A 25,354-nucleotide genomic window follows, 5' to 3' on the forward strand; every position below is an offset into this window, starting at 1 on the left:
CTGTTTTGTGCCTGGTAAATAATCACTGTTCTCCGGAATCCACCCTCCCCAGACAGCCTCAGCAGTTAGCCTTCTTGTTCTCTCATTGTGATTCAGGGGAGGACCATCATCCTTCAGGAAACCCCAGTCCGCATGTCTAAGTTACTCTTCTTGGGAATTTTCCTCTGTTTGTTGTTACAAATTATAGCAAGTGTCTGCTGGAATGGAAACCCACCAGCCTTACCCCCTGCATCCAGATGTCAGGATCTATCTGCTTGCTGAGGCATTAATGATTTATACTGACAATCAGCAGATATCCAGAACACAGCTGGTAAGGTTGGCTGGATAATAATACTTGTCATCTTCCTCTTTTCCAGGGAGAGGCAGGAATCCCAGGGGCTCCAGGTGTCAATGGAGGCTCTGGGGAGCCAGGAGAGGAAGGGCTGAAGGGAGACCCCGGGGCACCTGGGGAACTAGGACAAGAGGTACACTTCCGGCATTCTCTGACAGGTGGCCCATCACCATGGTAGCCGTGTCACTGTAACCTACTAGAGAAGGCTGCAGTTGTGATCATTGTGATCTGCGAGTGGGGAGCGAGACTGAGCAACCAGGGAGGAATTATTTGGATGGCTGGATTATTAGACCTAGCTAAACTGAGGGCTCTGAGATGGGCTTGGGGAGGTCTTGTCAGGGTGCGGGGAGAGGGCGGCACGGCCCCAAAGGGAGTAACACTCTCTGATCTGCAGCTGGGGACCAGCACTGGCCATCTCCACCAGCTTATTTTCCGTATTTATATTTCCTGCTCCTCTCGGGACAGGATGTTACTTGCAGTGGTAGCAAGCAGAGTTTTGACCCAGGAAAGGAAGAAGAGGCAGAGACATCATGAAGTCACTAGGAACTTTGCTACAACCATTGACTTTAAATGGAAGCTGCTCAGATCCTACCGCGATGGGTAGCAGTACAAGTAATGTCTGGGCGTGGCACTAGGAACAGGGTTTGTACATTTTAGGTTAAATGAACGTCAGAGAGAGCTTGATGGGAATTTTTTTTTTCCTTTCTGTTGGCAATTTTGATTTCTCACAAGAAACTTTTTCTTTCTGAAAAATCATTTTGGCTGAAAACAGGAGGGGGTGGGGGTGGGGTGGGGGCAGGAGTTCAGCCAAAAGAAAATTTGATTTTCAGTTTTCCAACCAAAACTCATTTTATTTTAATTTTTTAAAGGAAATTTGACACTTTTTGTGAAAATTCTCATATTGAAAACCCAATTTTCCATTTAAAATGGAAAATTGGGGGCCGACTATACCTGGTGATGGGTATTTGGGATTTGTCCTTGGGTTTCTGAACTTCCCTGTATAGCAACCCTTTCCACTTGCTCGTGAGGGGCCAAGGCCATGTAAGATTATACACCAGCCCCCTCTGCTCCCATCTCCTGCTTGCTTTGGCATGGACGTAGCAATTTCAAACCATTTCACCTCGATATCCACTCTGCATCTGCTGTGTAATATCAAAACCACCACCCTGCCCACCCCAGAGGCACAGCAGTGCTACAAATGAGTCTAAAGAAACTGCCCCAGCTCTAAAACTCTGTTACAAACCACTGGAATTCCATCCTGCGGCAATGTCAGAGCAGGCAGATCTCTCTGCCAGGGATAGAAGATGCTACTTGGATGTGATAATAACTCCTGCTGGTGCTGGTCAAAATTACACAAGTGAATTGCATGCAAAATAGACTCCAGTGTTGTCCTGGGGACTGTGGGATAGAAGGAAGCCTGGCTGTAGGTAAACACTGTGACAAGATGGCAGATGTTAGTATGGTGGGTCCTGGGCTTTTTTTGGCAGGGAGGCTAAGACGCCACCCCTTGCCCCTGCTCTTGGGCCTCTGAGGTCACAGAATCATAGAATATCAGGGTTGGAAGGGATCTCAGGAGGTCATCTAGTCCAACCCCCTGCTCAAAGCAGGACCAATCCCCAACTAAATCATCCCAGCTAGGGCTTTGTCAAGCCAGATCTTAAAATCCTAAAAGGAAGGAGATTCCACCACCTCCTAGGTAACGCATTCCAGTGTTTCACCACCCTCCGAGTGAAAAAGTTTTTCCTAATATCCAACCTAAACCTCCCCCACTGCAACTTGAGACCATTACTCCTTGTTCTGTCATCAGCTACCACTGAGAACAGTCTAGATCCATCCTCTTTGGAACCCCCTTTCAGGTAGTTGAAAACAGCTATCAAATCCCCCTCATTCTTCTCTTCTGCAGACTAAACAATCCCAGTTCCCTCAGCCTCTCCTAAGTCATGTGTTCCAGACCCCTAATCATTTTTGTTGCCCTCCGCTGGACATTTTCCAATTTTTCCACATCCTTCTTGTAGTGTGGGGCCCAAAACTGGACACAGTACTCCAGATGAGGCCTCACCAATGTTGAATAGAGGGGAATGATCACGTCCCTCGATCTGCTGGCAATGCCCCTACTTATACATCCCAAAATGCCATTGGCCTGACTCATATCCAGCTTCTCGGCCACTGTAACCCCTAGGTCCTTTTCTGCAGAACTTTTCCATTCGGTCCCTAGTCTGTAGAGGTGCATGGGATTCTTCCGTCCTAAGTGCCGGACTCTGCACTTGTCCTTTTTGAACCTCATCAGATTTCTTTTGGTCCCCACTAGTGGCCCGGGAAGGTGGTAGAGGAGGGAAATGGGGGAGGGCTCTGGGTTTGCTCCTCACTCCCAGCCCAGAGTCCCAGCCCCTCTCAACCCCTGTGGATTCTTACCCTCTTCCCCCTTGGGCAGGGTACCTTCAGTCCTTAGACTCTGCAGGAGGGTCTCCCTTACTTCAGTTCTCTGATCTTTCAAGTCTCTCAACACACCTCTAAGCTCCAGTCCTTTCTCCTTCTCCCTGACTGCCTGAAGCAGGGGGGTTTTATTAGGTTCCTGACAGGGCCTTAATTGACTGCAGGTTCTCTAATTAACCTGTAGCCACCCTCCCTAGTCTACAGGGAACCACGCCTTAATTAGCCTTGGGGTTATATATTTCCCCTCTAGCACTCTACCACTGCTCCCTGGCTCTCCTGTATCACAACACATAGATTCATATTAATAGATTATAAGGCAAGAAGTGACCATTGTGATCATCAGGTCTGACCTCCTGCAAAACACCCCATAGGACCTCCTTGAATTAATTCCTGTTTGAACTGGAGCAGATCTTTTAGAGAAAACATCTGATCTTGATTTAAAAATGTTTGGGGAAGGAGAATCCACCATGCCCCTTGATAAATTGTTCCAGTGGTTAAATGATCTCATTGTTCAAAATGTGCACCTTATTTCCAGTCTGAAATTGTCTAGGTTCAACTTTCAGGGCTAATATAAAGAGGACTGTGATTAATTGTTCTCTATGTCCATTGAAGGTAGGACAAGAAGTAATTGGCTTAGTCTGTAGCAAGGGAGATTTAGATTAAATGTCTGGAAAAACTCTCTAACCATGAGTGATTAAGTTCGCACTAGTCTTCCGAGGGAGGTTGTGGAATCCCCGTCATTGTAGGTTAAGAACAGGTTGGCCATACACCTATTAGAGATGGTCTAAGTTTACTTGGTTCTGCCTCAGCGCATGGGGGCTGCTCTTGATGACTTCTCGAGGTCCCTTCCAGCCCTACATTTTTATGACTTTGTGGTGCCTACAACACCTTCACCAGAATTCATATCGCAAGCTGAAGAATGTTTTGCTGTAGCAATGAAGTCCATGGAGAGTCAGTGTGAGAGGCCTCAATCTTCAGGGACTGATGAGCATAGAGAAAACACACCTGGTACAGAACATGGGTGCTCACTGAACTGGGGCTAAAGAGTTTGCTTCTCCTTCTTTGCAGGGTGACATCGGGGATCCCGGAGATATGGGGGAGCCCGGGCCCAAGGGCGAAAAGGTGGGGAGATCTCTTCTTGTATGTTTTCCCGTTGAGACCCTACATTGCCACTCGTGGCCTGCTCAGCCCCTTTCTCTCACACACCTTAGTAAAGTGTCTGTTGGTCCCCAGATGAGATGCTAGAGATGTGCCACGCAGGCTTACAGAGATGCCACAGGAGGGCTGTAGTTTTAAGGCTGAGATTTACGAATAAAACCAGGATTTTTATAATCCTCTTTCTTGTGTGTTAATGATGTAGGCCTCCATGCTTGGCATCTAAGATGAGTTTAAAACATGCATTAAGTGTTAATTTAGATGCCATTTAATTGTTGGCTCATTTAACTGCAGTTGATTTTTTGAGTTTTTTACTCATTCAGGTCTTTGTAGTAACACATCTGTTTCCACTAATGAACAGGGTGACGCTGGCCCTGGGGGCCCTCCTGGAATGCCTGGACCAGATGCCATTATGGGAAAAACTGGTGAAAAGGGACATAAAGGAGAGAAGGGGCAAGAAGGTTTACTGGCAAGTACAGCGAGGACTCCTCTCTCCATGTGGGTCACTGGGACCTGGCAGGAATCCCAGGATTTCCCATGAGGGTGGGAGTTTAGGTCTATCTCTGTATACAGGAGAGTTCTTGGTCACCCAGCAGGAAACTAGGAGTTTGTCAAGGACCATGCAAAACATTCACAGGGAAATTGGAAAACCACCAGAATTGGAGAGGTTTATGTGATTTTTTGGTTTCACCAAATTAGTCCAATTTGGGGGTGAGGAGCTTGCACCTCCCCCCCTCCAAAAAAATACATGCATTTGTGAGCAAAAATGGGCTATTTTAACACGTTTTCCTCTTTTTGACCAAATGAGATGGTGTCAGGGCTTTTCAAATTAGAAATTTCATTCTGACAAAGAGCAGTTTTCACACTGACATGTTCAAGGTGCTGACGTTATGCGCGGTTTTGTGCCAGAACTATCAGCTGGCAAAAAGTCCAGATTTTGAGCCAGAGGGTCACTTGACACACAACCAGGAGGGTTTCTCCTTTATGTGCCTTTAAGTCTCAGCACTAAAATTTGAGTCTCTTTCTCTGTAGCTATTTGAGTTCGATGGTGTGTCAATATCCATGCATGTTTCTTGCTCCCAGTTTAGAATATCTTGTCCCTGAGTCTCTCTCTCTCTCTCCTCCATGTGTGCTCTTGGGGTTGCCCATTAGGGTAATAGTTGGGTTTGCTTCTGGGCCCTGGGTTCCCTGTGAACCTACTGGAATGAGATTTCAGCCTTTCATGGGTGTTCCCTGTGGCACCGTGATCTGCGGGTTCTGTCGCAGTGACAGTTGGCTCGAATGAAGTTGCTGCTGTACAGAGCATTCTAGATTAATGCTGGATTCAGCAGCCAGTTCAAGCTCCGGTCTCAGTTTTCGGAGCTCTGTCAGGGTTCTAATAAGTAACACTTCTCTTCCTTCCACAGGGCCAGCTCGGTGTGATCGGTGTTGCGGGACCTGCTGGAGCCAGAGGACGAATTGTACGTTAACTTGTATTATTCCTCCTTCCTTTGCTGGTTGCAAGGTCTCTGATGTAGAAATCTGGGGGTCATGCATGTTACTTGACCATCAGGAGGCAACTGGCTGCTCTGTGTAAGTTATGGCTATTTTGAATGGATGTGATCTATTTTTTTCCTTCGTGACAGGGTGGAGCAGGCATCCTAGGTCCACCCGGGTTAGCTGGCCCTGAGGGAGAGAAGGTACTGAGAAGAAGCGATAAAGTCTGATATAACCTCACCCACCTCCACGCCATTGTGGTAATGAACTTTACGAGGTGGGAGAGCTGGCATTTCTGAAAGGTATTGGAGAGCTGTGCATAGTTTGGTGACCAGCAGAGCTGCTTTTCTGGGATCTTTTCAGGGCTCGGGAGATGAGTAAAACAGAGGAAGAGGAGTTTTCCATTCTTAAATTTCATTGGTTTCTCTATGTCACAAGAGGAGTCTCTGTTTTACTCATTTCCCGAGCCCTGATTTCTAGCCCTGGGATAACAGGAAAGGCTACCAGTGAGTTGAACTATGAAGGGAGGGTCCCCTCCTCCAACACAGTCTGCCAGCTCAGCATTCCAGATGGAGAGAGATTTTCAATGGCAGGCTTGTAACGCAGGCTGCCTGTGCCAGGGATCAATCCCCATCCCTTTGGGTTTGGTGATCAAAGGGGAGAGGGTGAGAGCAGCCCCACAAAGGTTTTAGTGGCCTAGGTTCCAGAGGGCAGGATAAGAACTATTCCCTTCTTTTTCCCCAGGGGGATCCAGGACCAAGTGGACTGATTGGCCCAGCTGGTGGGGCTGGATTGGAGGTAATTGTCACTGCAGAACCCCAGTGTGCTGTCTAAGGCGCGCCTCACCGTCGCCCTCTGAAATGAAAATTGGAAGAGTTCCCCCTTCCCAGCCCAGGCCAGGACTTTCAGAAGTAACTAGTGATTTTTGGATGCTTCATTTCTTGGGTGGCCAACTTGGGCACTGGAGTTCACGAAGTGCTGAGCACCCGCGCTCTGAAAACTGGGCCCCTTTCCTTTATGGTGTCTCAAGTTGGGCAACACAAATCAGTAGGCCTTTCTGAAACTCTGTTCCCCATACTTCAGTCATGTTTGTTTCCCTAGTTGTCGTCTTACAGACACTAGCGCTGGGACACTGTATTTTACAAGAGCACTGTAATGGGCTGGCCTGACATCCCCGGAGACAGATATCTTCTCTTTATTTCCATATTTGTCCATGAGACTGATACAATAATGGATAGCAGCCGTGCAAGCCCTCCATCAATGTGCTTCTCTCAGGGAGCATCTGTGAGAGGGACGGAGCAATTTTCTTATCATGGGCTATTCAGTGCTTGACCTGCAGTGAAGGTGTGGTGGCATGGACCCCAGTGAAAGACAAAAACCTGAGTATATACCCATAGTCCCTAGTGTGCTTGTACTGGGTCACCCAGCCTGCACTGCCGTATCCTCACTGACGCTAGATTAAAGCCAGTTCAGGTATGCCCACCCCCACTGCAATCACACCTTCATTTGGGGTGTAGTCCTTGAGACTACCGGCAAGGGTACCAGTCTCCATGGCACTATGTTTGGTAGTATCCTAATAAGAGATACTAATGAATGCATCAAACAGGTGAGAGTCAGATTCATGTTAATTCTTAAATGTTACTACAGGGAGTCCCTGGGGAAGATGGAAGAAAAGGACAGCGAGGCAAGCCAGGGCCTGCTGTAAGTACTAAATCCTGCTCCAGAGCAGAGGTTGGGGAGTGTTCAGAGATCAGGTCTGGTGTCATTCAAAGAAGCTCCCGACAAACGGCTGCTCTTTTAACCTGGCTCTTTAATAATTTATTCTCTTCCTGATTTCTTTTCTTATGCTTTAGTTTAATGGTTTGTTTGGTAGGGAAGCGGGTGCTGCTGTATGGAACCAACTCTTATCTGGACTGTCCCAGCTCTTGAGTGCAACAAACCAGTCTGGAATGTCACGGCAGCAGGCTTTGTTACATCTTTATTTCTACCTAGGCTGTAAACGGCCTTTTCACAAGCTACTTGGGGATTTTTCTTCTAGTCCTGGGTGAAATCAGAGCACCTCTGAAACTGGGGCAAGATGGAAACTAAGACTTTTTCAAACCTCAGAGGTGCTTCCAGGTTTGGGTTAGGTTTCAGGTCAGTTCTGAAGCATCCCCATGTCCCAGCCTAGGAGGCTTAGGACTGAGGTATATAGAAGTTGTCTAGTTTCCAATGCAAAATGAAAAGTCATTGCAATGTTTTGCTTGCTCTAACTGAAATAGTCTGCTCCAGCTGATGCTAATTGTATTACAGGACAATAGAAATTGGCCCAGTCTAGTATCCCTGACTTTTTGGTGCTTCAGAATCTAGATCCAAATAGGACATTATTGTCCCAGCTTGAGACAAAATGGTTGTGTCTATGGTAATGCCACAATGCAATTCCTCTGAGAAGTGGCATTGTGAAAATGTGAAAGGATGGCCAGGAAGGGATCCCTTCTGGTAAATACTTTCCAGTCAAGTCCTTATTTCCTTGATTTTCTTGATTTCTACCTATAGTCAGCTAAAAACATTTTAAGTAGGGTTGCCTTTGCCAATAAGACACGTAACTAAGTGCTGCTGTAATGGAGCAATTAGTTACCAGTGTCTGTTGTAGAACACGCACAATACATTTTGTTTAATTTTTGCTGTCGTAGAACAAAGATGCTTGAATTGTTGGGGGATCTGAAAGGTCACCAGAAATACACATCACAGATAGCCCAGTGTCCAGACAGCAGTGTCGTATTCTTAAAAGCGCTCACTGTCATCTTCGGTTCAGATTAAAAAGGGCAGATAACCACCCTGCTTCCCTGCATGCACTGTATGATAAAGGCTGCAACCGATGACATTTAATGATTGCAACGGTGCCATTTACAAAGCACTGCAGATGCACTAATGATGCTGTGCAGCTTAATTGAAGAAATAAATCTTGGTCCAGGTACTGGGTTTCCCATTGTCTAGGTTGGCAACTCATCTCTCCATGACGACAAATGGTTTTTTAGTTCAATAAATTCCATTTGCAAAGAGGACATGAAATAAACTGTTTCAAATAAAAGAAAGCTTAAAAGATTTCTGAGAAATGCTGCTTAGACATTTTCAACAAAAAAACGCAGATAGGCTAGAGCTGGACATCAGTGAGCAACAAGGCGAATTTGTTGTTTCCAGAATATGTCCAGTTCACAGAGAGACCTGGCTCTGAGCTGTGAAGCTCCAATCCCGACTGAGATCCACAGCTGACCATCCTCGTAGCTGAGTGAAGTGTGGATCGTGGTCCAGCTTGGGGGCCCATCTGGATTCACCTGTTCTCTCCCCCTGTTTTGCAAGCCATTTGTGGCTTTTATGAAATGGGTCAAATCGTTCTGCAGGAGCTCTCGCTTTTGACATTTCCACAACCATGCTCTGCAGGAAGAGACAGTCGCGACCAGTGGAGTCTCCTCTCCATGCTCTCATGCAGTGTCACTGTGTTGGGTCGGGTTGGTGAGGCTATGAATTAAGTCCATAAGGTGGCTGCATCTCCCTTTTCTGTGCACTCTAGGGTGCAGCAGGCTCCAGGGGTGAAAGTGGGAGCCAAGGACTCAAGGGCTTTGGTGGGCCTGAAGGACCCAAAGGAGATGCCGGGGGGAAAGGAGAGACTGGCCATCAGGTAACTTTACCCATCACCCTCCCTCCCGCCTTTGCAAGACGACTCCCCTTACTGCACCCTCTCTCCGTGCTACTGTACGTGCTCGGCTTGAGCTCCTAAACATCCACACATTTTGCTTTGCTCCCTTCACCCCCACCCCAGAAGGAAGGTGCATGCAACAGGCACACACCCTGGGTTGCTTTCGTGCAGGAGGGATTTGATCTCTGAGTCCTACCCTGGGCCGTATGTGCAAAGTGGCCTCGTCCCTTGCCTGGGCTTTGAGCACATACGATGCGAGTTGGCTGCTTACAGCCCTTCCATGTGCATCTTTGGAGGCGACATGTGCAAACCCTATTCTTTGTGGACGCCACTAGCAGTCAGGATAATGATCTGCCACGGTCGCTATCAAGACAGAAGTCCAGGCATCAAACAAATACATTAATCACCTTGTGTCACTCTGGGATTTTCCATTCCGGAGCACAAAATGATTGATATAGATGAATTCAGCTTTATAAGTCCCCTTTGAGGTGGGAGGCATTATCCCCATTTTACAGATGGGTAATCTGAGGCAGAGAGAGCCTGCATGAGTTGCCCAAGCTCACTCAGAAACAGGTCAGTGGCAGAACTGGGAAGAGAGCCCAGAGCTCCTGACTCCCAAGACTATTTAATCACTAGACTATCTTTCCTCTGATTCACCTGAAGCTAATGTCAGTTGTGTTTTTCTCCCCAATGAATTCAGGGTTCTCGTGGGCCACCTGGAGAAGTGGGAGCAGCAGGGCTAAGTGGCATGGAAGTAAGTGGGCCTCTTTACTGCTTTTTGAGCAAACATGGAGCTTGTGGTTTGTGGCTGCCCTCATGGTGAGCCTGGGCTCAGAAGTATGAACAGGATTTGGGCATGGTGAGGGAAGATGGCTGGGACTGTACCCAATATTTCAGAATGGTTAGGCGAATGGCCGAGTATGAACGACATTAAAGATCTGGATGATGGGATGGATTGCACCCTCAGCAAGTTTGCAGATGACACTAAACTGGGGGGAAAGGTAGATATGCTGGAGGGTAGGGATAGGGTCCAGAGTGAGCTAGACAAATTGGAGGATTGGGCCAAAAGTAATCTAATGAGGTTCAACAAGGACAAGTGCAGAGTCCTGCACTTAGGACGGAAGAATCCCATGCACCGCTACAGGCTGGGGACCGACTGGCTAAGCGGCAGTTCTGCAGAAAAGGACATGGGGATTACAGTGGACGAGAAGCTGGATATGAGTCAACTGTGTGCCCTTGTTGCCAAGAAAGCTAACGGCATTTTGGGCTGCATTAGTAGGAGCATTGTCAGCAGGTCAAGGTAAGTGATTATTCCCCTCTATTCAGCACTAGTGAGGCCTCATCTGGAGTATTGTGTCCAGTTTTGGGCCCCCCACTACAGAAGGGATTTGGACAAATTGGAGAGAGTCCAGCAGAGGGCAATGAAAATGATTAGGGGGCTGGCCTGGGGCACCTGACTTACGTGGAGAGGCTGAGGGAAGTGGGCTTATTTAGTCTGCAGAAGAGAAGAGTGAGGGGGGGATTTGATAGCAGCCTTCAACTACATGAAGGGGGGTTCCGAAGAGGATGTAGCTAAGCTGTTCTCAGTGGTGGAAGATGGCAGAACAAGGAGCAATGGTCTCAAGTTGCAGTGGGGGAGGTCTAGGTTGGATATTAGGAAACACTATTTTACTAGGAGGGTGGTGAAGCCCTGGAATGGGTTACCTAGGGAGGTGGTGGAATCTCCATCCTTAAAAGTTTTTAAGGCCTGATTTGACAAAGCCCTGGCTGGGATGATTTAATTGGGGTTGATCCTGCTTTGAGCAGGGGGTTGGACTAGATGACCTCCTGAGGTCCCTTCCAACCCTGATATTCTATGATTCTATGATATAAGCAGATTGCACTTGATAATGTGGAATTCTGTTGTACAGCAATGTGTCCACCACACTTGTAAATAGAGGGCATACACATGCACACACACACCCATTAAAAGAACATTGCTATGATTGCAAAGCCAAGCACTCAAAAGCTAGGAAACATCAGAATTCTGGTTGCCCGCGCAAGCTTAATTTGTGCCCCTGTCTGCATATGCATTGTGATGTGACTTTAACTGCATGATCACAGGCTTGGTTTTTCCACAGGACTCCAGCCTCTTCAGTGCACAGGCTGGACCTGCTTGGGGATGAATCAAGGTTGTGCAGTGACAGAGACTGTCCCTTCCCCTGCCAAGGCTTCTTGTCCCAGTCTCTTTGCGCAGCCAGTCCCAATTCTCCCTCCACAGCCTGTCTGCTCAGCGGATCTGTGTCCCCTCCTCTCCTTCCTTCCTCCCACCCCTTTTGGTTTTCAGTCTGTTTCCTTGCCTACCCATTCTGTCTCTCCTTGTCTCCTCAGCCAATGTCAATCTCCCCCGCACCAACTAGCTCCTAGACCCTGTCCCCCTCCCACCTCCATGTTTCCCGCCAGGATCCCGGGGGAGTTGCCCCTCTCTGTATTTACTTACCTGCCACTCAGGGGTGTTGTGAGGACAAAATCCATTCCTGATTGTGATGCACTAGGATAGGAGTGTGGTGAGGGCCATGAAGGGATCTAGAAGGACAGGTCACCTGATATGCTCTTTAGGGAGATGTGAATGTAATGGATTGTTTATCTGTTTTTTCCCTTAGGGCCCTCCAGGTGAGAGGGGGGAGCTGGGGGATCCAGGAGAACCAGGACGAATGGTGAGGGCAGAGAGAGGCAGGTGTGCCATGTGCCGGCTTGGAGCATGTCCGCTCCACCTCTCCCTGCAAGCATAGGTTTCATGCCTCCTTTTCTTCCCTGAAAGCATGACCCCAGCACCTCTTTGGGAGCAGGACTTGAAGACATACCTGGCCCCTATCAGGCTGGGTGAAAATCCCTGCGCTTTCTCATGGCCCTGCTCCACCCCTCTAGGCTTTTACAAGTCCTGCTTAGAACTGCATCCCGGTGTGTGTGCGCAGGGCTGGGGACAGAACTCAAGAGGGGAGGGCATTGGACTCCCTTGTGAGGGTACTGCATTAGGGAGCATCGCTGAAGAGACCCCCATCGTTGGGGAGCTTGTGGTGTTCCCGTAGAGACACTTCCTTCTCCCTTTTGACTTCAGGGGCCTCAAGGACAGCTGGGTCCGGAGGGACAGAGGGGTCGTAAAGGAGAAAAGGTAACTTCGGAAGGCCTTCTCTGCTCTTCAGATGGGGAATGACCCTTCCTCCCAGTGGAGCGCTCCGGTTGTAGAATAACATGGCCTTGGCCCTACCGATGGTGTGCTCTGCGTCTCTAGAGCACTAACCTTTTGGGGTTCGGTGCCAGGGACTCTTCTGTCGGAGTAACGGGTGCCATTGGCACATGGCTTCCTGCTGGCCACTCTTTCGTTTATATTGCTCCTTTCGCCCCAAAAGATCTCGGAGCACCCGCTGCTGAAATGCAGCCACCTCTGGGGCACACTGCAACGACGTGCAATACCCTAGGATGAGTGCAGTTGGCCCTGCAAGGGGAGAGCAGGTGAGCAGCCAAGTGCTGTGCAGTCTTTAGTGCCTCAGTTTTTCCTCCCACCAGAAAAGTAATGATTACAAATCGTGTCTCTCCCCCCGCCCCTCCAGGGGCAGCAACTCGTCCTGACAGGAGAGTGTTTATAGGGAAAGAGGGGTGATTGCAGCAGTGTCCTGATGCTCTCAGCGAGAGGAGTTACGAGCTGCATCCCTTCTATCCCAGGGATGCTGTAGCAGGGAACAAGCAACTTTGGTTTCCCTTGGATAGGTAGGGAGGAGTCTTTGCCCCCTTTCTGGCGGTTCATCAGAACTGCTGGTGACTTGCCGTGTGTGTGTTTGTCTGTTTCCTTAGGGGAACAGCGGGCGTGAAGGAGATCAGGGCCTCCCCGGCAATCCTGGCAGACGGGTAAGGTGGCATTATCCTCCCCGCCACGTGCTCTACATCCACTGCTAGCAGCTGCTCCGTGCTGGTGGTCAACGCTAACCCAGCGCGAACGGTTAATTCCTCTCACTCCTGTGTGAGCAGCACCTAATGAGGGCAGTTTGCAAAGGGGCATCTTTGAGGGTGACGTGGGGACGGGACACCGCATCACGGGTTGTTTGGGATACTGTAGTGATGGGGAGAGGATACCATTGCTGGGGGACTTCAGCAGTGAGGAGCTTTAGGGGTGACCCCCCGGGGGCGGGGCTGTTGTAGTGAGGAGCGGAGCTGAGCAGGAGACATCGTTGATTTTCACATTACTTTGTTCACAAACTCCAGTTCTCTATCGTTGCAGGGCAAGCGAGGCAAAGCCGGGCGCAAGCTCCCAAGAGGCCCCAAGGGACCCAAGGTAGGCAACCCAGCTGTTTCGCTTGTCCTTTCCCAGCTGTGCCAGGTGACAGTCCCGGTCGCACTTGGCCTTGACATGTCTAGCCTTGCCCGGGCTGCACTAGCCACTGACAGTGCTGAGTTAGCACGGACCTTAGGCTGGGTGAGTGCCCCACACAGCTGCTTTGCTAGGCAGTAGCATATGCATGGTTGTGTAGCTATCATCAGTTGGATGTGCCCAGACTCCGCTGGGCAGACAGATCCATGTGACCTACTTCTCCTTGGCCTGTCATGCCAGGGCTAAGTCTGGGTCCATTATAGGTTTCATTAAGTCACCTTGGATACCCAGGGGGCAAACTGGACAGGATTTTCCTGTCCTCCTGGCCAGGATTCCAGGCACCTAGAGGTCTCTGAATGGATTGGATTTGCTTTCTGTGAGAACCACCATGGAAAAGAGTCCACCCTTTCAACTGGTCCAGGTCACTGACGTTGGAGGGTGAGCAACACGCTGTGCCCTACAGAGCCCCTCTGGGAAAGGCTTTGTCACTGGCAACTGGGGGCTGCTTAGGGCATCAAATGAAAGGAGCTGTGGTGAGGATCCCCTTAGGTAAGCCAAAGGCAGTGCGTTGTTGTGTCTATGAAGGGTCCTTAGCATGACTGGGCCTAGAGCGCCCACCAGCGGAGCTGTCAGAGAGCCAATGGGGCTCCCCAGTCTCTTCCCACACCCCTAATCTTATCACTGCTTGCTAGGAATCTAAACACTACTTAGTGTATTACAGCACATGCGAGTCCTGATCTGATAGCCCCTTATGGCACCAAGCACGTTAGATGCTCTTGCCTTCGCATAGGCCTGTCCCAGCTGGTGCGGTGTCTCTGAATTCTCGCTCTCTTTCCCCTATGCTGAGGGTTTTCACAGCAATGAAACGGTCAGAGGCTGATTAGCATCACGGGAGATCCTGCTGAGAGCTGATCTGTCCATGTGGCAAGGGGGGAGGAGCCAGTAGAGAAACCGGAGGAGAAGGACCTTCCCTTAAGCTGCTCATGGAGCAGTGATGTATGGTGGAGCAGTATGTCCTGTTCCTCAGACTGTCCCCACACCTTGCATACGGTCGTCTGTCCCCACTCTTCCTCTGGAGAGGAATCATCTGAGGCAAATCCTTTCTCCTCCTCATACCTAAAGCATGGATCCCAGGGCCTTTTCCCATCTTTCTGGCACTTGCACCATCTCCGCAAGACTCTGCTTTCTTTCTGCACAAGAAACGCCTGTGAAATCGTTCCTACCTTGCTGTTCTATTATGACACTGAGAAGGGTTTCTCCTCCTTCTGCCTTCCAGGGCCATCCAGGTGAACCAGGGTCAGACGGACCACGTGGTCCACAAGGACCTTACGTGAGTATTTGCCACAGAGATGGCCAGTTGGGATAGGTGTCTTTTCTGAGCCTGCTCTTTTGCTGACAAGTTTTAAATTAAGATTGGGGTGGGTTTTTTTCTGAAAGATCTGCTCTAGGAATTATTTTGTGAAGTTCTCTGGCTGGTGGTATGCAGGTGATCCCACTAGTTGATCAAAATGCTCCCTTCTGGCCTTGGAATCTGTGACTCTTTCTAGACATAGAGCACATGATGCTGAAGAGCTTTCTAAGGGAGAGGAAGGGCAGTCTTGTGGGTAAGGCACTCAGGAGAGCAAAGTTCAAATCCTGGCTCTGCTACAAGGCTCTGTATGGACCGAAATCCTATATTGTGCTCAGCACTGTACAGCAGGGGAGAGTCCAGGACTGCTTGTCGCAGGGAGCTCTCCCAGCACTGTGGGGCTGATTCTTCTCTTGTTGGCTTGACACCCTTGTAATGCCACTGACTTCAGTGGAGTTACTCCCGATTCCTGCTGGCCTGAGAGCAGGATCCAGACTAGCACAATGGGGCTCCATATAGTCAGTGCATGCCCTTTGATGGTGCAGTATCATGTCTTTAGGCTGGAGCAGGGCAGCCTTCACTCTGTGTGAGCTTCTGCTTCCCAGTTGGGAAGGCAAAAGCTGCCTCTTTGACATCCAGCTGTTGCTATGGCAATCCCTGTGATCTTCATGTTTTGTTCATCTACAAATAATCAGACATAGGACTGGCAAGGACTGCCTGGGTCAAGTCAAGTCCTCTGCTGATGCAAGCACCCTATCATATAATTCTATTAATACATTTATCATGCCCAATCTTAATATTAGTTAGATTGGTTGCCCCCTGGACAGGTTCATCCTATAGAAAAAAATTCCGGAATCAGTTAAGCATAAAGGTCTAGACTTTGTAGGTATTTTGCCTATTCAATCTTACTTGCCCTTCCAGAATCTAACAGTCCTACAATACCACAGAGCTAGTCAGATAATTTTGATTAAAATAAAATCATGATGAAAAACAACATTTTGTTATAATCTGTGCAACTCCCATCCCTGAATTTTCTGACCACCCATGATGTTTGAGAAGAACATCTCAGCCTTGGGATGGATCTGTCAGGCAGGTGATGTAATCACATTCCCAGAAGAAGTGCCCTCCATGAACACAGCACTTCCAGGGAGGGGACCAAGATGTGGCGGCTAGAGTTGGTAAAAAAATATATATATATATTTTTTTAGATGGTGTGTGAATTTTAATTCCTTTTTTTTTACAAGTTTTTCCAAATGTTGAAAAACTTTTAAATGTTTTGTTGAAATTTCAATCATTTAAAAAAAAAGAAAGAAAGAAAGAAAAGTCCAGCAGTTCTAGAGCTGGTTGAAGAACTTGACAAGTTTTGATGAGAACGGTTGGAAAAAATGTATTTTCCCTGTTGAAAATCTTTGTTCATCCAAAAAAAAAAAAAAAGTCATTGAAAATGGAAAATTCATAAAATTTCATGCAGCTTTAATGGCAGCCAGCAGTAGTTGTTACTGGCAAGGTTGGTCTTTGTTGGGGAAGAGATGCTCATGAAACACAAGGCATTCAGCCCATCTAGAAGTGGTGTTGCCTTGCAGAGTTCTCAGCAGCAAGTAACTAACTCAACAGTAGTCAGAGTGTCATAGTTGATGGAGATACATGGGTGCTACATTTTTCCCCGCACAGGGGATTCCTGGACTGAAAGGGGTGAAGGGAGACCAGGGACCAAGAGGCCAGAAGGTATGTAGGGTTCTGTTCTACTGATCACTTGGGGGCACTGTGTTCTAGTGGGGGCTTTGCATATGTGGAGTATGACTCTGTTAGCTTAGCCACCCTGCTTCTTTGCACGTTGGTCTAACTCTTTCCATGAGCCTGTAGATATGCACGTGTTAGGCTCCTCCCTTTCTCCCTTGCCTGTTACCTGTCTTACCCTACCCATCATGTCAGCTGGTGGTTGAAACCAAGTCCGAGGAGTATAGGATCACTTAATCCTCACATCACCTCTTCCTAACGCTTCTGATGACTTTCACATGTGGGTAGATAGTCTCTTTGTGCACTGATGAGGTGTGTGATTTGCCCATGGCTGAAGAAGCCCTCGCATATCTTGATGGCCCTATCTGCCAGCTTTGATACAGGACATAAGGTGTTCCCCAGTGCCAGTCAGTTGCTCATGACCTTCAGAACTTACTGTAATAAATAAAACTTTTAAATGTAACAGAACCTAAAGCATTGTCAGTAGGGCTGATTGGGCAATTGGTTTGGTTTTGGTTTTCACCATGAAAAATTTCAGTAAACAATATATATATTTTTAATTGTCATCCAAAATTTTCTTGGAAAACTCCTTGGGTTTTCATAAAAAAGCTGAAAAAAATGGTTAAAAACCAAAAATGTTTGGATTTTTGGTTGTCAGATTTTTTTATCACAAGAATTTCTATTTTATTGTATAGTGCCATTCCACGCCCATAAAAAAAAAAAAAACAACCAATCAAACAAACAAAAAAACCAGAAATCCCCTGAAAAACAAAAGCGCTTCTCCAGAAAATTTTCAGCCAGCTGCACTTATCAGCATCACAACACTGGTTCACCATGCTTGGAAATGTCTGGCCCTGCTTGGCTGATGTGTGTTGGACATGCCGCTGTTAGCGCATCTCTTCTCTCAATGGGATGAGTGTGAGGTTCTTGGTCAGAGTATCAACGTAAGAGAAAACCCCATGTAATCAGGAAAGTGGAACAAAACTAGGCCTACTAATTTCTGCAGTTTTCCTCCTCTCGGTGTTTGAGTTTGAAGGAAGGGCATTTGTCTTTTTTTGCATTTGTGTGGATTACGCATCTAGGGAGGATTTTGAATCTCTTTAGGGTGCTCACCAATCTGATGATAACAGCTGTATAGGGAACACGATCAATATCTATCAATACTTTGTACTTAAAATATACAGCAAAACCTGTGCTGATGATCATCTGCGTTAACTCCTTTGGTTTCAGAATCTCCTGTCCTAACAGCCAGCAAAACCTCAGACCTTGGCTGCCATAATGAATTGTAGTAACTGACATTAGTAAGGTTCCCTGTATCTAACCTCCATGCCAGCTCGCCCTCCATCTCCCAGAAACTGATTATTAAAGGGCTGCTAGAACCTTTCTTACCTTCCCGCGTCTCAGCTGTAGGGCTATTGTTTTGTTGTCTGTGCTGTTACCAATTCCCGCCCGTGATTGACTCTTCTAGGGTGAGAAAGGCAGCAAGGGATATCATGGCCCACAAGGAGACGATGGCTTTAAGGTATGTATAGTGATTTCTTTCTTTTCTTTCCCTTCCCTACCCTGCGTCTTTCAACTACTGTGGTGCTCACTCAGTACCTTTCCCATCTCTTAGGGCAAGCAAGGACCCATAGGTGCACCTGGAAGATCAGGATCAAAGGGAGAGCAGGTAAAGGACTTTAACTTGTCCTCTCCTTGTGTAGATTGTTCTGCAGTCATGTGCAAGCCCTGCCCCCTGCTGGCTTGCACGGCTGCTTTCAGGCACCAGCTGGTAGTTCCAATATTGGGGAAAAGGAGGTACATGGGGGAAGCGATGAATTCATCCAAAGGTAAGTTCCCAGCTTGGGGTGGACAAAGGCATGCAGGCAGAAGTGACGTTACTGGAGGGAGGGAATTGGAATTTGGCTTGGGTGGATTTTTGGCACTTTTTGGTTGCTGTTGCAAAACCTGCCTCTTCTCTGCAAAAGACCCTGGAGAGGTAGAAAAATAAGAAATGGCTTTGGTTGTGTATCACAGCGTGTGGACCCCAGCGCTGCAAAAGGATAGGGAGTCACCGACAGAGAGGTATAGTGGTTAGAACAGGGGACTGGGAATCGGGACTCGGGTCCATTCCTGACTCTGACTTTCTGTTGACTTTGGGCAGGTCTTCTAATCCCATTGAACTCCATTTCCTTTTTATACTACAAATAAGGTTGGGATCAACCTCATGGATGTAGTGAGGTTTAATTATTTAAAGTACAATGGGATCGTCAGCTGAATGTGGGTTTTTCCCACATTTTCCTGCAATATGTTGTCAGCTGAGCTTGTGCCATTTTTGCAGGGTAATATCGGCCCACCTGGACCACGGGGATCTTCCGGCTTCCCTGGAATGCCAGTAAGTCCTTCGCTGTCCCAGAGGGGTGCATGTGATGGGACCATGTGATAGATGGGCAACCAGCTGCTTCACACACTTAAATAGATATTCTGGTTTACAGCTGCCCACCAAAGCCGGCTGAAGTAGCATGACTAGTTACATAATAATAATTATTGGGATAGTTCAGAATGACTCAGGGAGCCCTCCCCAACAGCACTCCCCTCCGTCACAGACTTTCCATTCCTTTCCATTGTTCCTTTTGAAACTACTTTGTTCCCCCTCCCAAACTGGACTTCTCCTCCATCTTCCTGTAGTATGGCAGGCTTGGTGGGGCCGTTCACACTCTCGCTCTAGACTGTGGGGGTGGATGGGGTGAGTCACATTCTGCCATGTGAGATAGATTATGTATATTGGGTTTTAACCTCACAAGTTGTCAGAAGCCTGGGATTCCCTGGGCTCATTGTGCTTTGCTGGTAACAAGTGATGCAGTGACTGACACTTAATGGGGCAGCTCAGGATTGGGCACCATAAAGATGTGAAAGGGATGGCAGTAGGGCCCAGTGGACAGAGCACTGGCCTAGGACTTAGGAGACCTGGGTTCTATTCCCTGACCTGCTGGGTGTCCATGGCCGAGTCATGTCTCTGCCCCATGCCTCAGTTTCCCCACCTGTAATGATACCCCCTTTGCGTATTGCTTTGAGATCTGCTGATGAAAAGTGTTTTATTCATATTATTCCATGTCTTTATTTATTGCTGCAGTGGTTATATTTCTTCCCAAGTCAGTGTATATCTTCCAACTCCGAGAATGTTTTTTTTTTCCTCTCTCTCTTCCCTTCCAGGGCTTATTTGGACAAAAAGTAAGTAGGACGTAGTGTCATCTTCTGGGACCTGACTGTGTCCTAGCTCTCTCCTCTGAACATATCCCATCCCGCTTGGCTATCTCTGCCCATCTCCCTCCACCGAGCCCAGTGCACATAGATCCAGTGTCCAATGGGGGAGAAGAGACTGTTATGCCAGATCTGCTGCCAGTAGAAAGGGCTCAGGGAAAGCTGGAGCAGCCTGCTGCTTTTTCCCCAGAAGGCCCTAACACTTACGCTGATTTGTGCATCTCCTCAACTCACAATCTAGCTGGCCCTGGGCATCCTCTGCCCTTAGAGCCACGTGTGTGGAGAGATGGCCGTCAGGGACAAATTCTGGCTACTGGAGCCGCTGAGATCTAATCCTGGCTCTGGGCACCAGCTGCCCATGTCGCCTTGGGCAAATCCCACAGTCTGTCTGTGCCAGTCTCCCCTGGTGCAAATGGGGGTGAGTGTGCCAGGGTTAAGTAGGTGGCCTTTGAAGCTAAAAGGTCTGATCCTCAGCAATGCTGCCTTAGGGGCCGCAGGTGTTGTGACCCAGTTTCCTCAGTTGGGCTCCCTGGGAAAGGGTGAGGCTGACTCTAGCTTTAACAAGAACCCTCAGCGAAGTGCGCTGGGCAGGCTCTTGGCTGCACTGCCGCAGCCTGACAGGGTGGGAAGATGGGAAGGTTTGAGAGTCGGGTCAGGGATCTTCTGGGGAAGCTGCACTTAGGAAGGAAAGTTTTAGCAAAGCCTTTGATACGGTCTCCCACAGTATTCTTGCCTGCAAATTAAAAAAAAAAAAAAAGGTATGGATTGGATGAATGGACTATAAGGTGGATAGAAAGCTGGCTAGATGGTCGGGCTCAACAGGTAGTGATCAATGGCTCAGTGTCTAGTTGGCAGCTGGTATCAAGGGGAGTGCCCCAAGGGTCGGTCCTGGGGCCGGTTTTGTTCAACATCTTTATCAATTATCTGGATGATGGAATTAATTGCACCCTCAGCAAGTTCACAGATGACACTAAACTGCAGGGAGAGATAGCTACGCTGGAGGGTAGGGATAGGGTCCAGAGGGATCTAGACAAATTGGAGGATTGGTATAAAAAAAATCTGATGAGGTTCAACAAGGACAAGTGCAGAGTCCTGCACTTGGGACGGAAGAATCCCATGCACCGCTACAGGCTGGGGGCCGACCGGTTAAGCAGCAGTTCTGCAGAAAAGGACCTGGGGATTACAGTAGGTGAGAAGCTGAATATGAGTCAGCAGTGTGCTGTCTTTGCCAGGAAGGCCAACTGCATATTGGGCTATATTAGTAGGAGCATTGCGAGCAGATGGAGGAAAGTGGTTATTCCCCTCTATTTGGCACTGGTGAGGCCACATCTGGAGTATTGCATCCAGTTTTGGGTCCCTCACTAGAGAAAGGATGTGGACAAATTGGAGAGAGTCCACCTGAGGGCAATGGAAATGATCAGGGGGCTGATGACTTACGAGGGGAGGCTGAGGGAACTGGGCTTGTTCATCTGCAGAAGAGAAAAGTGAGGGGAGATTTGATAGCAGCCTGAAGGGGGGTTCCAAAGAGGATGGAGCTCAGCTGTTCTCAGTGCTGGCAGACCACAGAACAAGGAGCAATGGTCTCAAGTTGAAGTGGGGGAGTTCTAGGTTGGATATGAGGAAAAACTTTTTCACTAGGAGGGTGGTGAAGCACTGGAATGGGTTACCTAGGGTGGTGGTGTAATCTCCTTCCTCAGAGGTTTTTAAGGCCCGGCTTGACACAGCCCTGGCTGGGATGATTTAGTTGGGGATTGGTCCTGCTTTGAGCAGGGGGTTGGACTAGATGACCTCCTGAGGTCCCTTCCAACCCTAATATCCTATGATTCTAAGGAGTAACCAGCCCTCCTCTTCCTCCCCTGCATTTTGAGGGTTGGGTCTCAGAAAGTGGGGCCCTGCACCGCGTGGGGCCCTGTGCTGCTGCGCTCTCCAGGCATGCGAAGGGGGCAAACAGAGCCACATCTGCATCCGACGAGCACGACATTACAAGCCATCCCCAGCCCTGGTGGGAAGCTGTGGCAGAGCCTGTCTCTAGCCTGCAGTGTGTGTCATGCAGGGATGGATGGGGCCTGCCCTGTGCTCGGCTTCAGTGTCGTCGTCCCATCTCTTCCGGCGATGCTGCTCTAAGAAACAGCCAGCACATTCCTAAACACCCCCGTAGTCTCCTTCAGTCCCTGCAGCTCGTCCCACACGCCTTCACCCTGGAGAAGGGAGACATTTTGCCCTGGATGGACTGATCCACTAGGGGAGCAGGCCCTGACAGAGGGAAGAGCAGGGATTCCTAGTGCTTTCTCTGGGACAGGCTCCGGCTGCAGAGCATCTTGCTGACTGTTTATTGGTTTCTCCTCTCTCTTTCTCACATTAGGGACTTAAAGGTTTCCAAGGCCTTCCAGGACCCAAAGGCGAGCCAGGCCTGCCTGTAAGTTAAGCCGATATTTACATATCCCCCGTCCTTTCTTTCTCAAGCAAGAGAGAACTTGCACAGTGCTGCTGACAACCGATGGAGGCAGGGGAGCAGCCTGCCATGTACCTGGGCAGAGCTGGACGGTAGCAGGGCTGGAAGGGACTTCCCGGGTCCTCGCCTCCAGTCTGCTGTTGGCTCAGGCCACCGTTGCTGCTCTGTGCAGAATGCCGAGAGGGGTGCCAATGTTGTCGTTGTCGTCTAGGGTGCGCCTGGCCTTGCCGGTCCCAGGGGACCCTCGCTCAACGTCTCCATGGAGGAACTGGAGGTGAGCGTCGTGGGTGGGGGAACACAGCCATCAGGTCTCACACAGCATGTGACGGAGGCTGCTGCTTTGGTGGGGAGAATGTTTCCTTTCCCAAAGCTCTGCTTAGTCTTGGCCTGATGGGTGCTGTGTAACTAGGACAAAGTGGCACCTGACAATGTATGAGTGATGTGCTGACTGCTGTTGGCTGCTTTTGCTTGGGGGTGGGGAAGGGCGGGGTGTTCACCTGCACAGGCTTGCTCAAATATAAAATATACGGTAGCTTAATCCAGCGCTAAGCTAGAAGCAGGAGAATTGAGGGCCCCGAACAACCAGTGGCCTGTCTCTCCCCAGGTTTGCATTGCAAGTCTTAAATCACGTCCCCCCTCTTTACACTGCTTTCCGATTTCCAGCCACAACAGAAGAGATTGTAACTTCGCTCTTCTTTGGGCAGGAGAAGGCTTCCTCCAGTGAGGAGGCGTCTCAGGAAAAACCAGCTGAGCCTGTTGGTCACTCCCCAGAAAGCATAACCAGTCAGCGCTGCCGTGTTAGATCACAAAGACCCGTGGATATACTGCTGACTTAGTGAGGAGGCATCTACTTAAGCATGCCAACTTCCTCTCCTGCCTGCCCCTCTTATTATTTGTATTCCAGTTGAGATCAGGGCCCTATTGTGTAACTAGACCAGACAGACATTGGGTGCACTTGGGCAGTTCCTCGCTGCCTGGGGACAAGTGAGGGAGATTCAGATTACTTTCTATATTTCTTCCACCCCTTTTAGCATCTGATTTATTCAACAAACAAACTGAACCACACCTGGGTGTGGGCTCTTCTGGACAACTTGGGTCGTGAGCTGAAGCTCCTGGTAGACCCCCCAGATGGCACTAAAGACAATCCAGCTGCCAACTGCAAGGAGCTCCTGCTGGCTCAGCCTGACCTGCCTGACGGTACCAAATAAACAGCACTGTGCCCTTACGGGAGTGGGGTCCCGGTCCGGATGAGGTCAGGGGTGGACTGGTGTCCTTCCAGTCCTCTCTGAACTCTGCTTGGTAGTTCCATTAAGGAAAGATCACCACTGGCTTGTAGAGAGAGTTCATACCGGGGAGGGAAGCGGCCACAGGGCCTCTGCTCTTGGTTTTAAGCAGAAGTCATTAGTCCTGCACCCTTCCTGAGCACTGAGGTTCACCAGTGAGCTGTGCCCTGCCCCGTGGGAGGTGAATGGGCCGGTGGTTGCCCCATGGTTAATCTCTCAGAGGAATTTAGAGCCAGTGCACTCAGGACATCCGTGTCCAGCAGAAAAGAAGGGTTCCTCTGTGGGTGGTCTGCCAGAAATGTCAAAGCACCAGGAAAGTAAGGAGATGGTCCAGATAACCTCCTCTCTCTGATTCTGGATTGCACACACACACAGCCCCTGGCCCCTCTGACCTGCTGTCTCTAAAGCCCATTGACCGACATCTCCTTCAGCCAGATCCTCGTCATGTCTTCTCGGTAGGAGAAAAGATGAGCTGCTGTCCTGTACGAGTGGGAGGGTGGGAATATCTCCTGTCACATCTGCAATATCACAGAGAAGTTTTGCCCTTGTGCTCGGGCAGGCTCATGTTTTCCTGGCACCGCACTCAGGGTGGGGCGGTGTGTTGTTGTCCGCCATCTTGGCTGACACAGCGGGAACTCAACTGGGGCCCTCACAGCTAAACGGCCGAGTTGCTAAATGTCAGTGGCTGGGGCTCGTATCCAGTTTGGATCAGGCACCGAGGGGGATGTGTAGCTGCTCACATGATTCCTTTGGACTTAGGGCCACAGCAGTGCAAAGGCTGGATGCGTTCCTGCGTGTCATCTTGGCTCACTCACTGGGGACTGAACTCAAAAAAGCAGAACTCGAAGCCGGAGCTGCTACAGCTTGAGCTTAAAAAATAAGTGGGTTACAGTGTGAACATGATGGCAGCGTGGAACGTCTTTCTTGCTGCAGAGTGAATGCCTACATCCCCTGCCATCAGGCTGGTTGCTGTTTATTAGGCTTTTGTAGTCCACTGTGGGGACCGGCCTGTGATGGGTTGGCTGGGGCGGGGAGTCTGGCTGTGGTGCAGGGGCGCGTGACGTGACCGGGAAGTCAGCATGATTTATAGCAAACTGAGACCTACATGGTTAAGGGGCTGGGGTGGGGAATGCAGCAGAGCACATCACAGGACTGTTTGCTCTAGTGGGGACGCCCTAGTAACAGGCACTACCCTAAGCGTGCGCTTGTAAATGAAAGCTAAAGCAGCCTCCTCTCTTCCCAAACACTGGGTGAGCGGCTACTTGCTCTTCCCCCTTCCAGGTTATTATTACATAGACCCCAATCAAGGCAGTCCGCAGGACTCTCTGCTGGCCTTCTGCAACTTCACGGCAGGGGGAGAGACCTGTATAGCGCCAGTACGCAATCAGGTATGGCAGGGGGTTTGCAGCACTGGGGGAGTCCGGTTGCTTTTCTCAGGCAGCGGGACTTGCAGAAAATCTGCTTCTCTGCCGTGGCAGAGCCATGCATGTGCGGATAAGGACCTGGGAAATGACAGGGAAGCCAGGGTAGAGGTCCAGGAATTGGGGGCTGTGGGGGGAGTGACTAATAGCACATCAGGGGCAGGACAAGAGGAGAACGAAGGGGAATTAGAGAGGAGGTAAAGAGGGATGTAGCCTGGAACCTTCGCACCAACAATCAGCCACATGTAACTTGCTTCGGGTCTGGTTTGTGCTGACAAAGCCACAAACAGTGCAGCTGCCTTGTGATCAAGGCAGAACCTGCAGTCTTTTTCTTTAGCCCCTCTGGGGGTGCTTAGGGGCATACTGCTGCCTGGGGGTGAAGATGGTCTCTGTGTAAACCCCAAGAGTGAGCAGAGGGTGAGACGAGGTGGAGCCTTTGTAAACCACAATTATTACT

The 25,354-nt window shown here is 49.2% G+C and overlaps 1 protein-coding gene across 3 annotated transcripts in view; it reads left to right on the forward strand.

Moving 5' to 3' along the window:
• Window positions 1-25,354, forward strand: part of LOC125623348 (uncharacterized) — a 253,272-nt gene that overhangs the window by 224,615 nt on the left and 3,303 nt on the right. For all 3 annotated transcript variants that reach the window (XM_048822505.2, XM_048822508.2, XM_048822506.2), the window contains 23 exons: window positions 357-464; window positions 3,833-3,886; window positions 4,281-4,388; window positions 5,326-5,379; window positions 5,545-5,598; window positions 6,140-6,193; window positions 7,043-7,096; window positions 8,946-9,053; window positions 9,772-9,825; window positions 11,714-11,767; window positions 12,169-12,222; window positions 12,903-12,956; window positions 13,327-13,380; window positions 14,693-14,746; window positions 16,436-16,489; window positions 17,970-18,023; window positions 18,117-18,170; window positions 18,822-18,875; window positions 19,694-19,711; window positions 22,104-22,157; window positions 22,405-22,467; window positions 23,225-23,390; window positions 24,758-24,864. In XM_048822505.2, coding sequence (XP_048678462.2) covers window positions 357-464; window positions 3,833-3,886; window positions 4,281-4,388; window positions 5,326-5,379; window positions 5,545-5,598; window positions 6,140-6,193; window positions 7,043-7,096; window positions 8,946-9,053; window positions 9,772-9,825; window positions 11,714-11,767; window positions 12,169-12,222; window positions 12,903-12,956; window positions 13,327-13,380; window positions 14,693-14,746; window positions 16,436-16,489; window positions 17,970-18,023; window positions 18,117-18,170; window positions 18,822-18,875; window positions 19,694-19,711; window positions 22,104-22,157; window positions 22,405-22,467; window positions 23,225-23,390; window positions 24,758-24,864 — 1,542 coding nt within the window. The remainder of the gene's footprint in view (window positions 1-356; window positions 465-3,832; window positions 3,887-4,280; window positions 4,389-5,325; window positions 5,380-5,544; window positions 5,599-6,139; window positions 6,194-7,042; window positions 7,097-8,945; window positions 9,054-9,771; window positions 9,826-11,713; window positions 11,768-12,168; window positions 12,223-12,902; window positions 12,957-13,326; window positions 13,381-14,692; window positions 14,747-16,435; window positions 16,490-17,969; window positions 18,024-18,116; window positions 18,171-18,821; window positions 18,876-19,693; window positions 19,712-22,103; window positions 22,158-22,404; window positions 22,468-23,224; window positions 23,391-24,757; window positions 24,865-25,354) is intronic.

This window comes from Caretta caretta, chromosome 16 (genome assembly GCF_965140235.1).
Source record: "Caretta caretta isolate rCarCar2 chromosome 16, rCarCar1.hap1, whole genome shotgun sequence".
Lineage (NCBI taxonomy): Eukaryota > Metazoa > Chordata > Testudines > Cheloniidae > Caretta > Caretta caretta.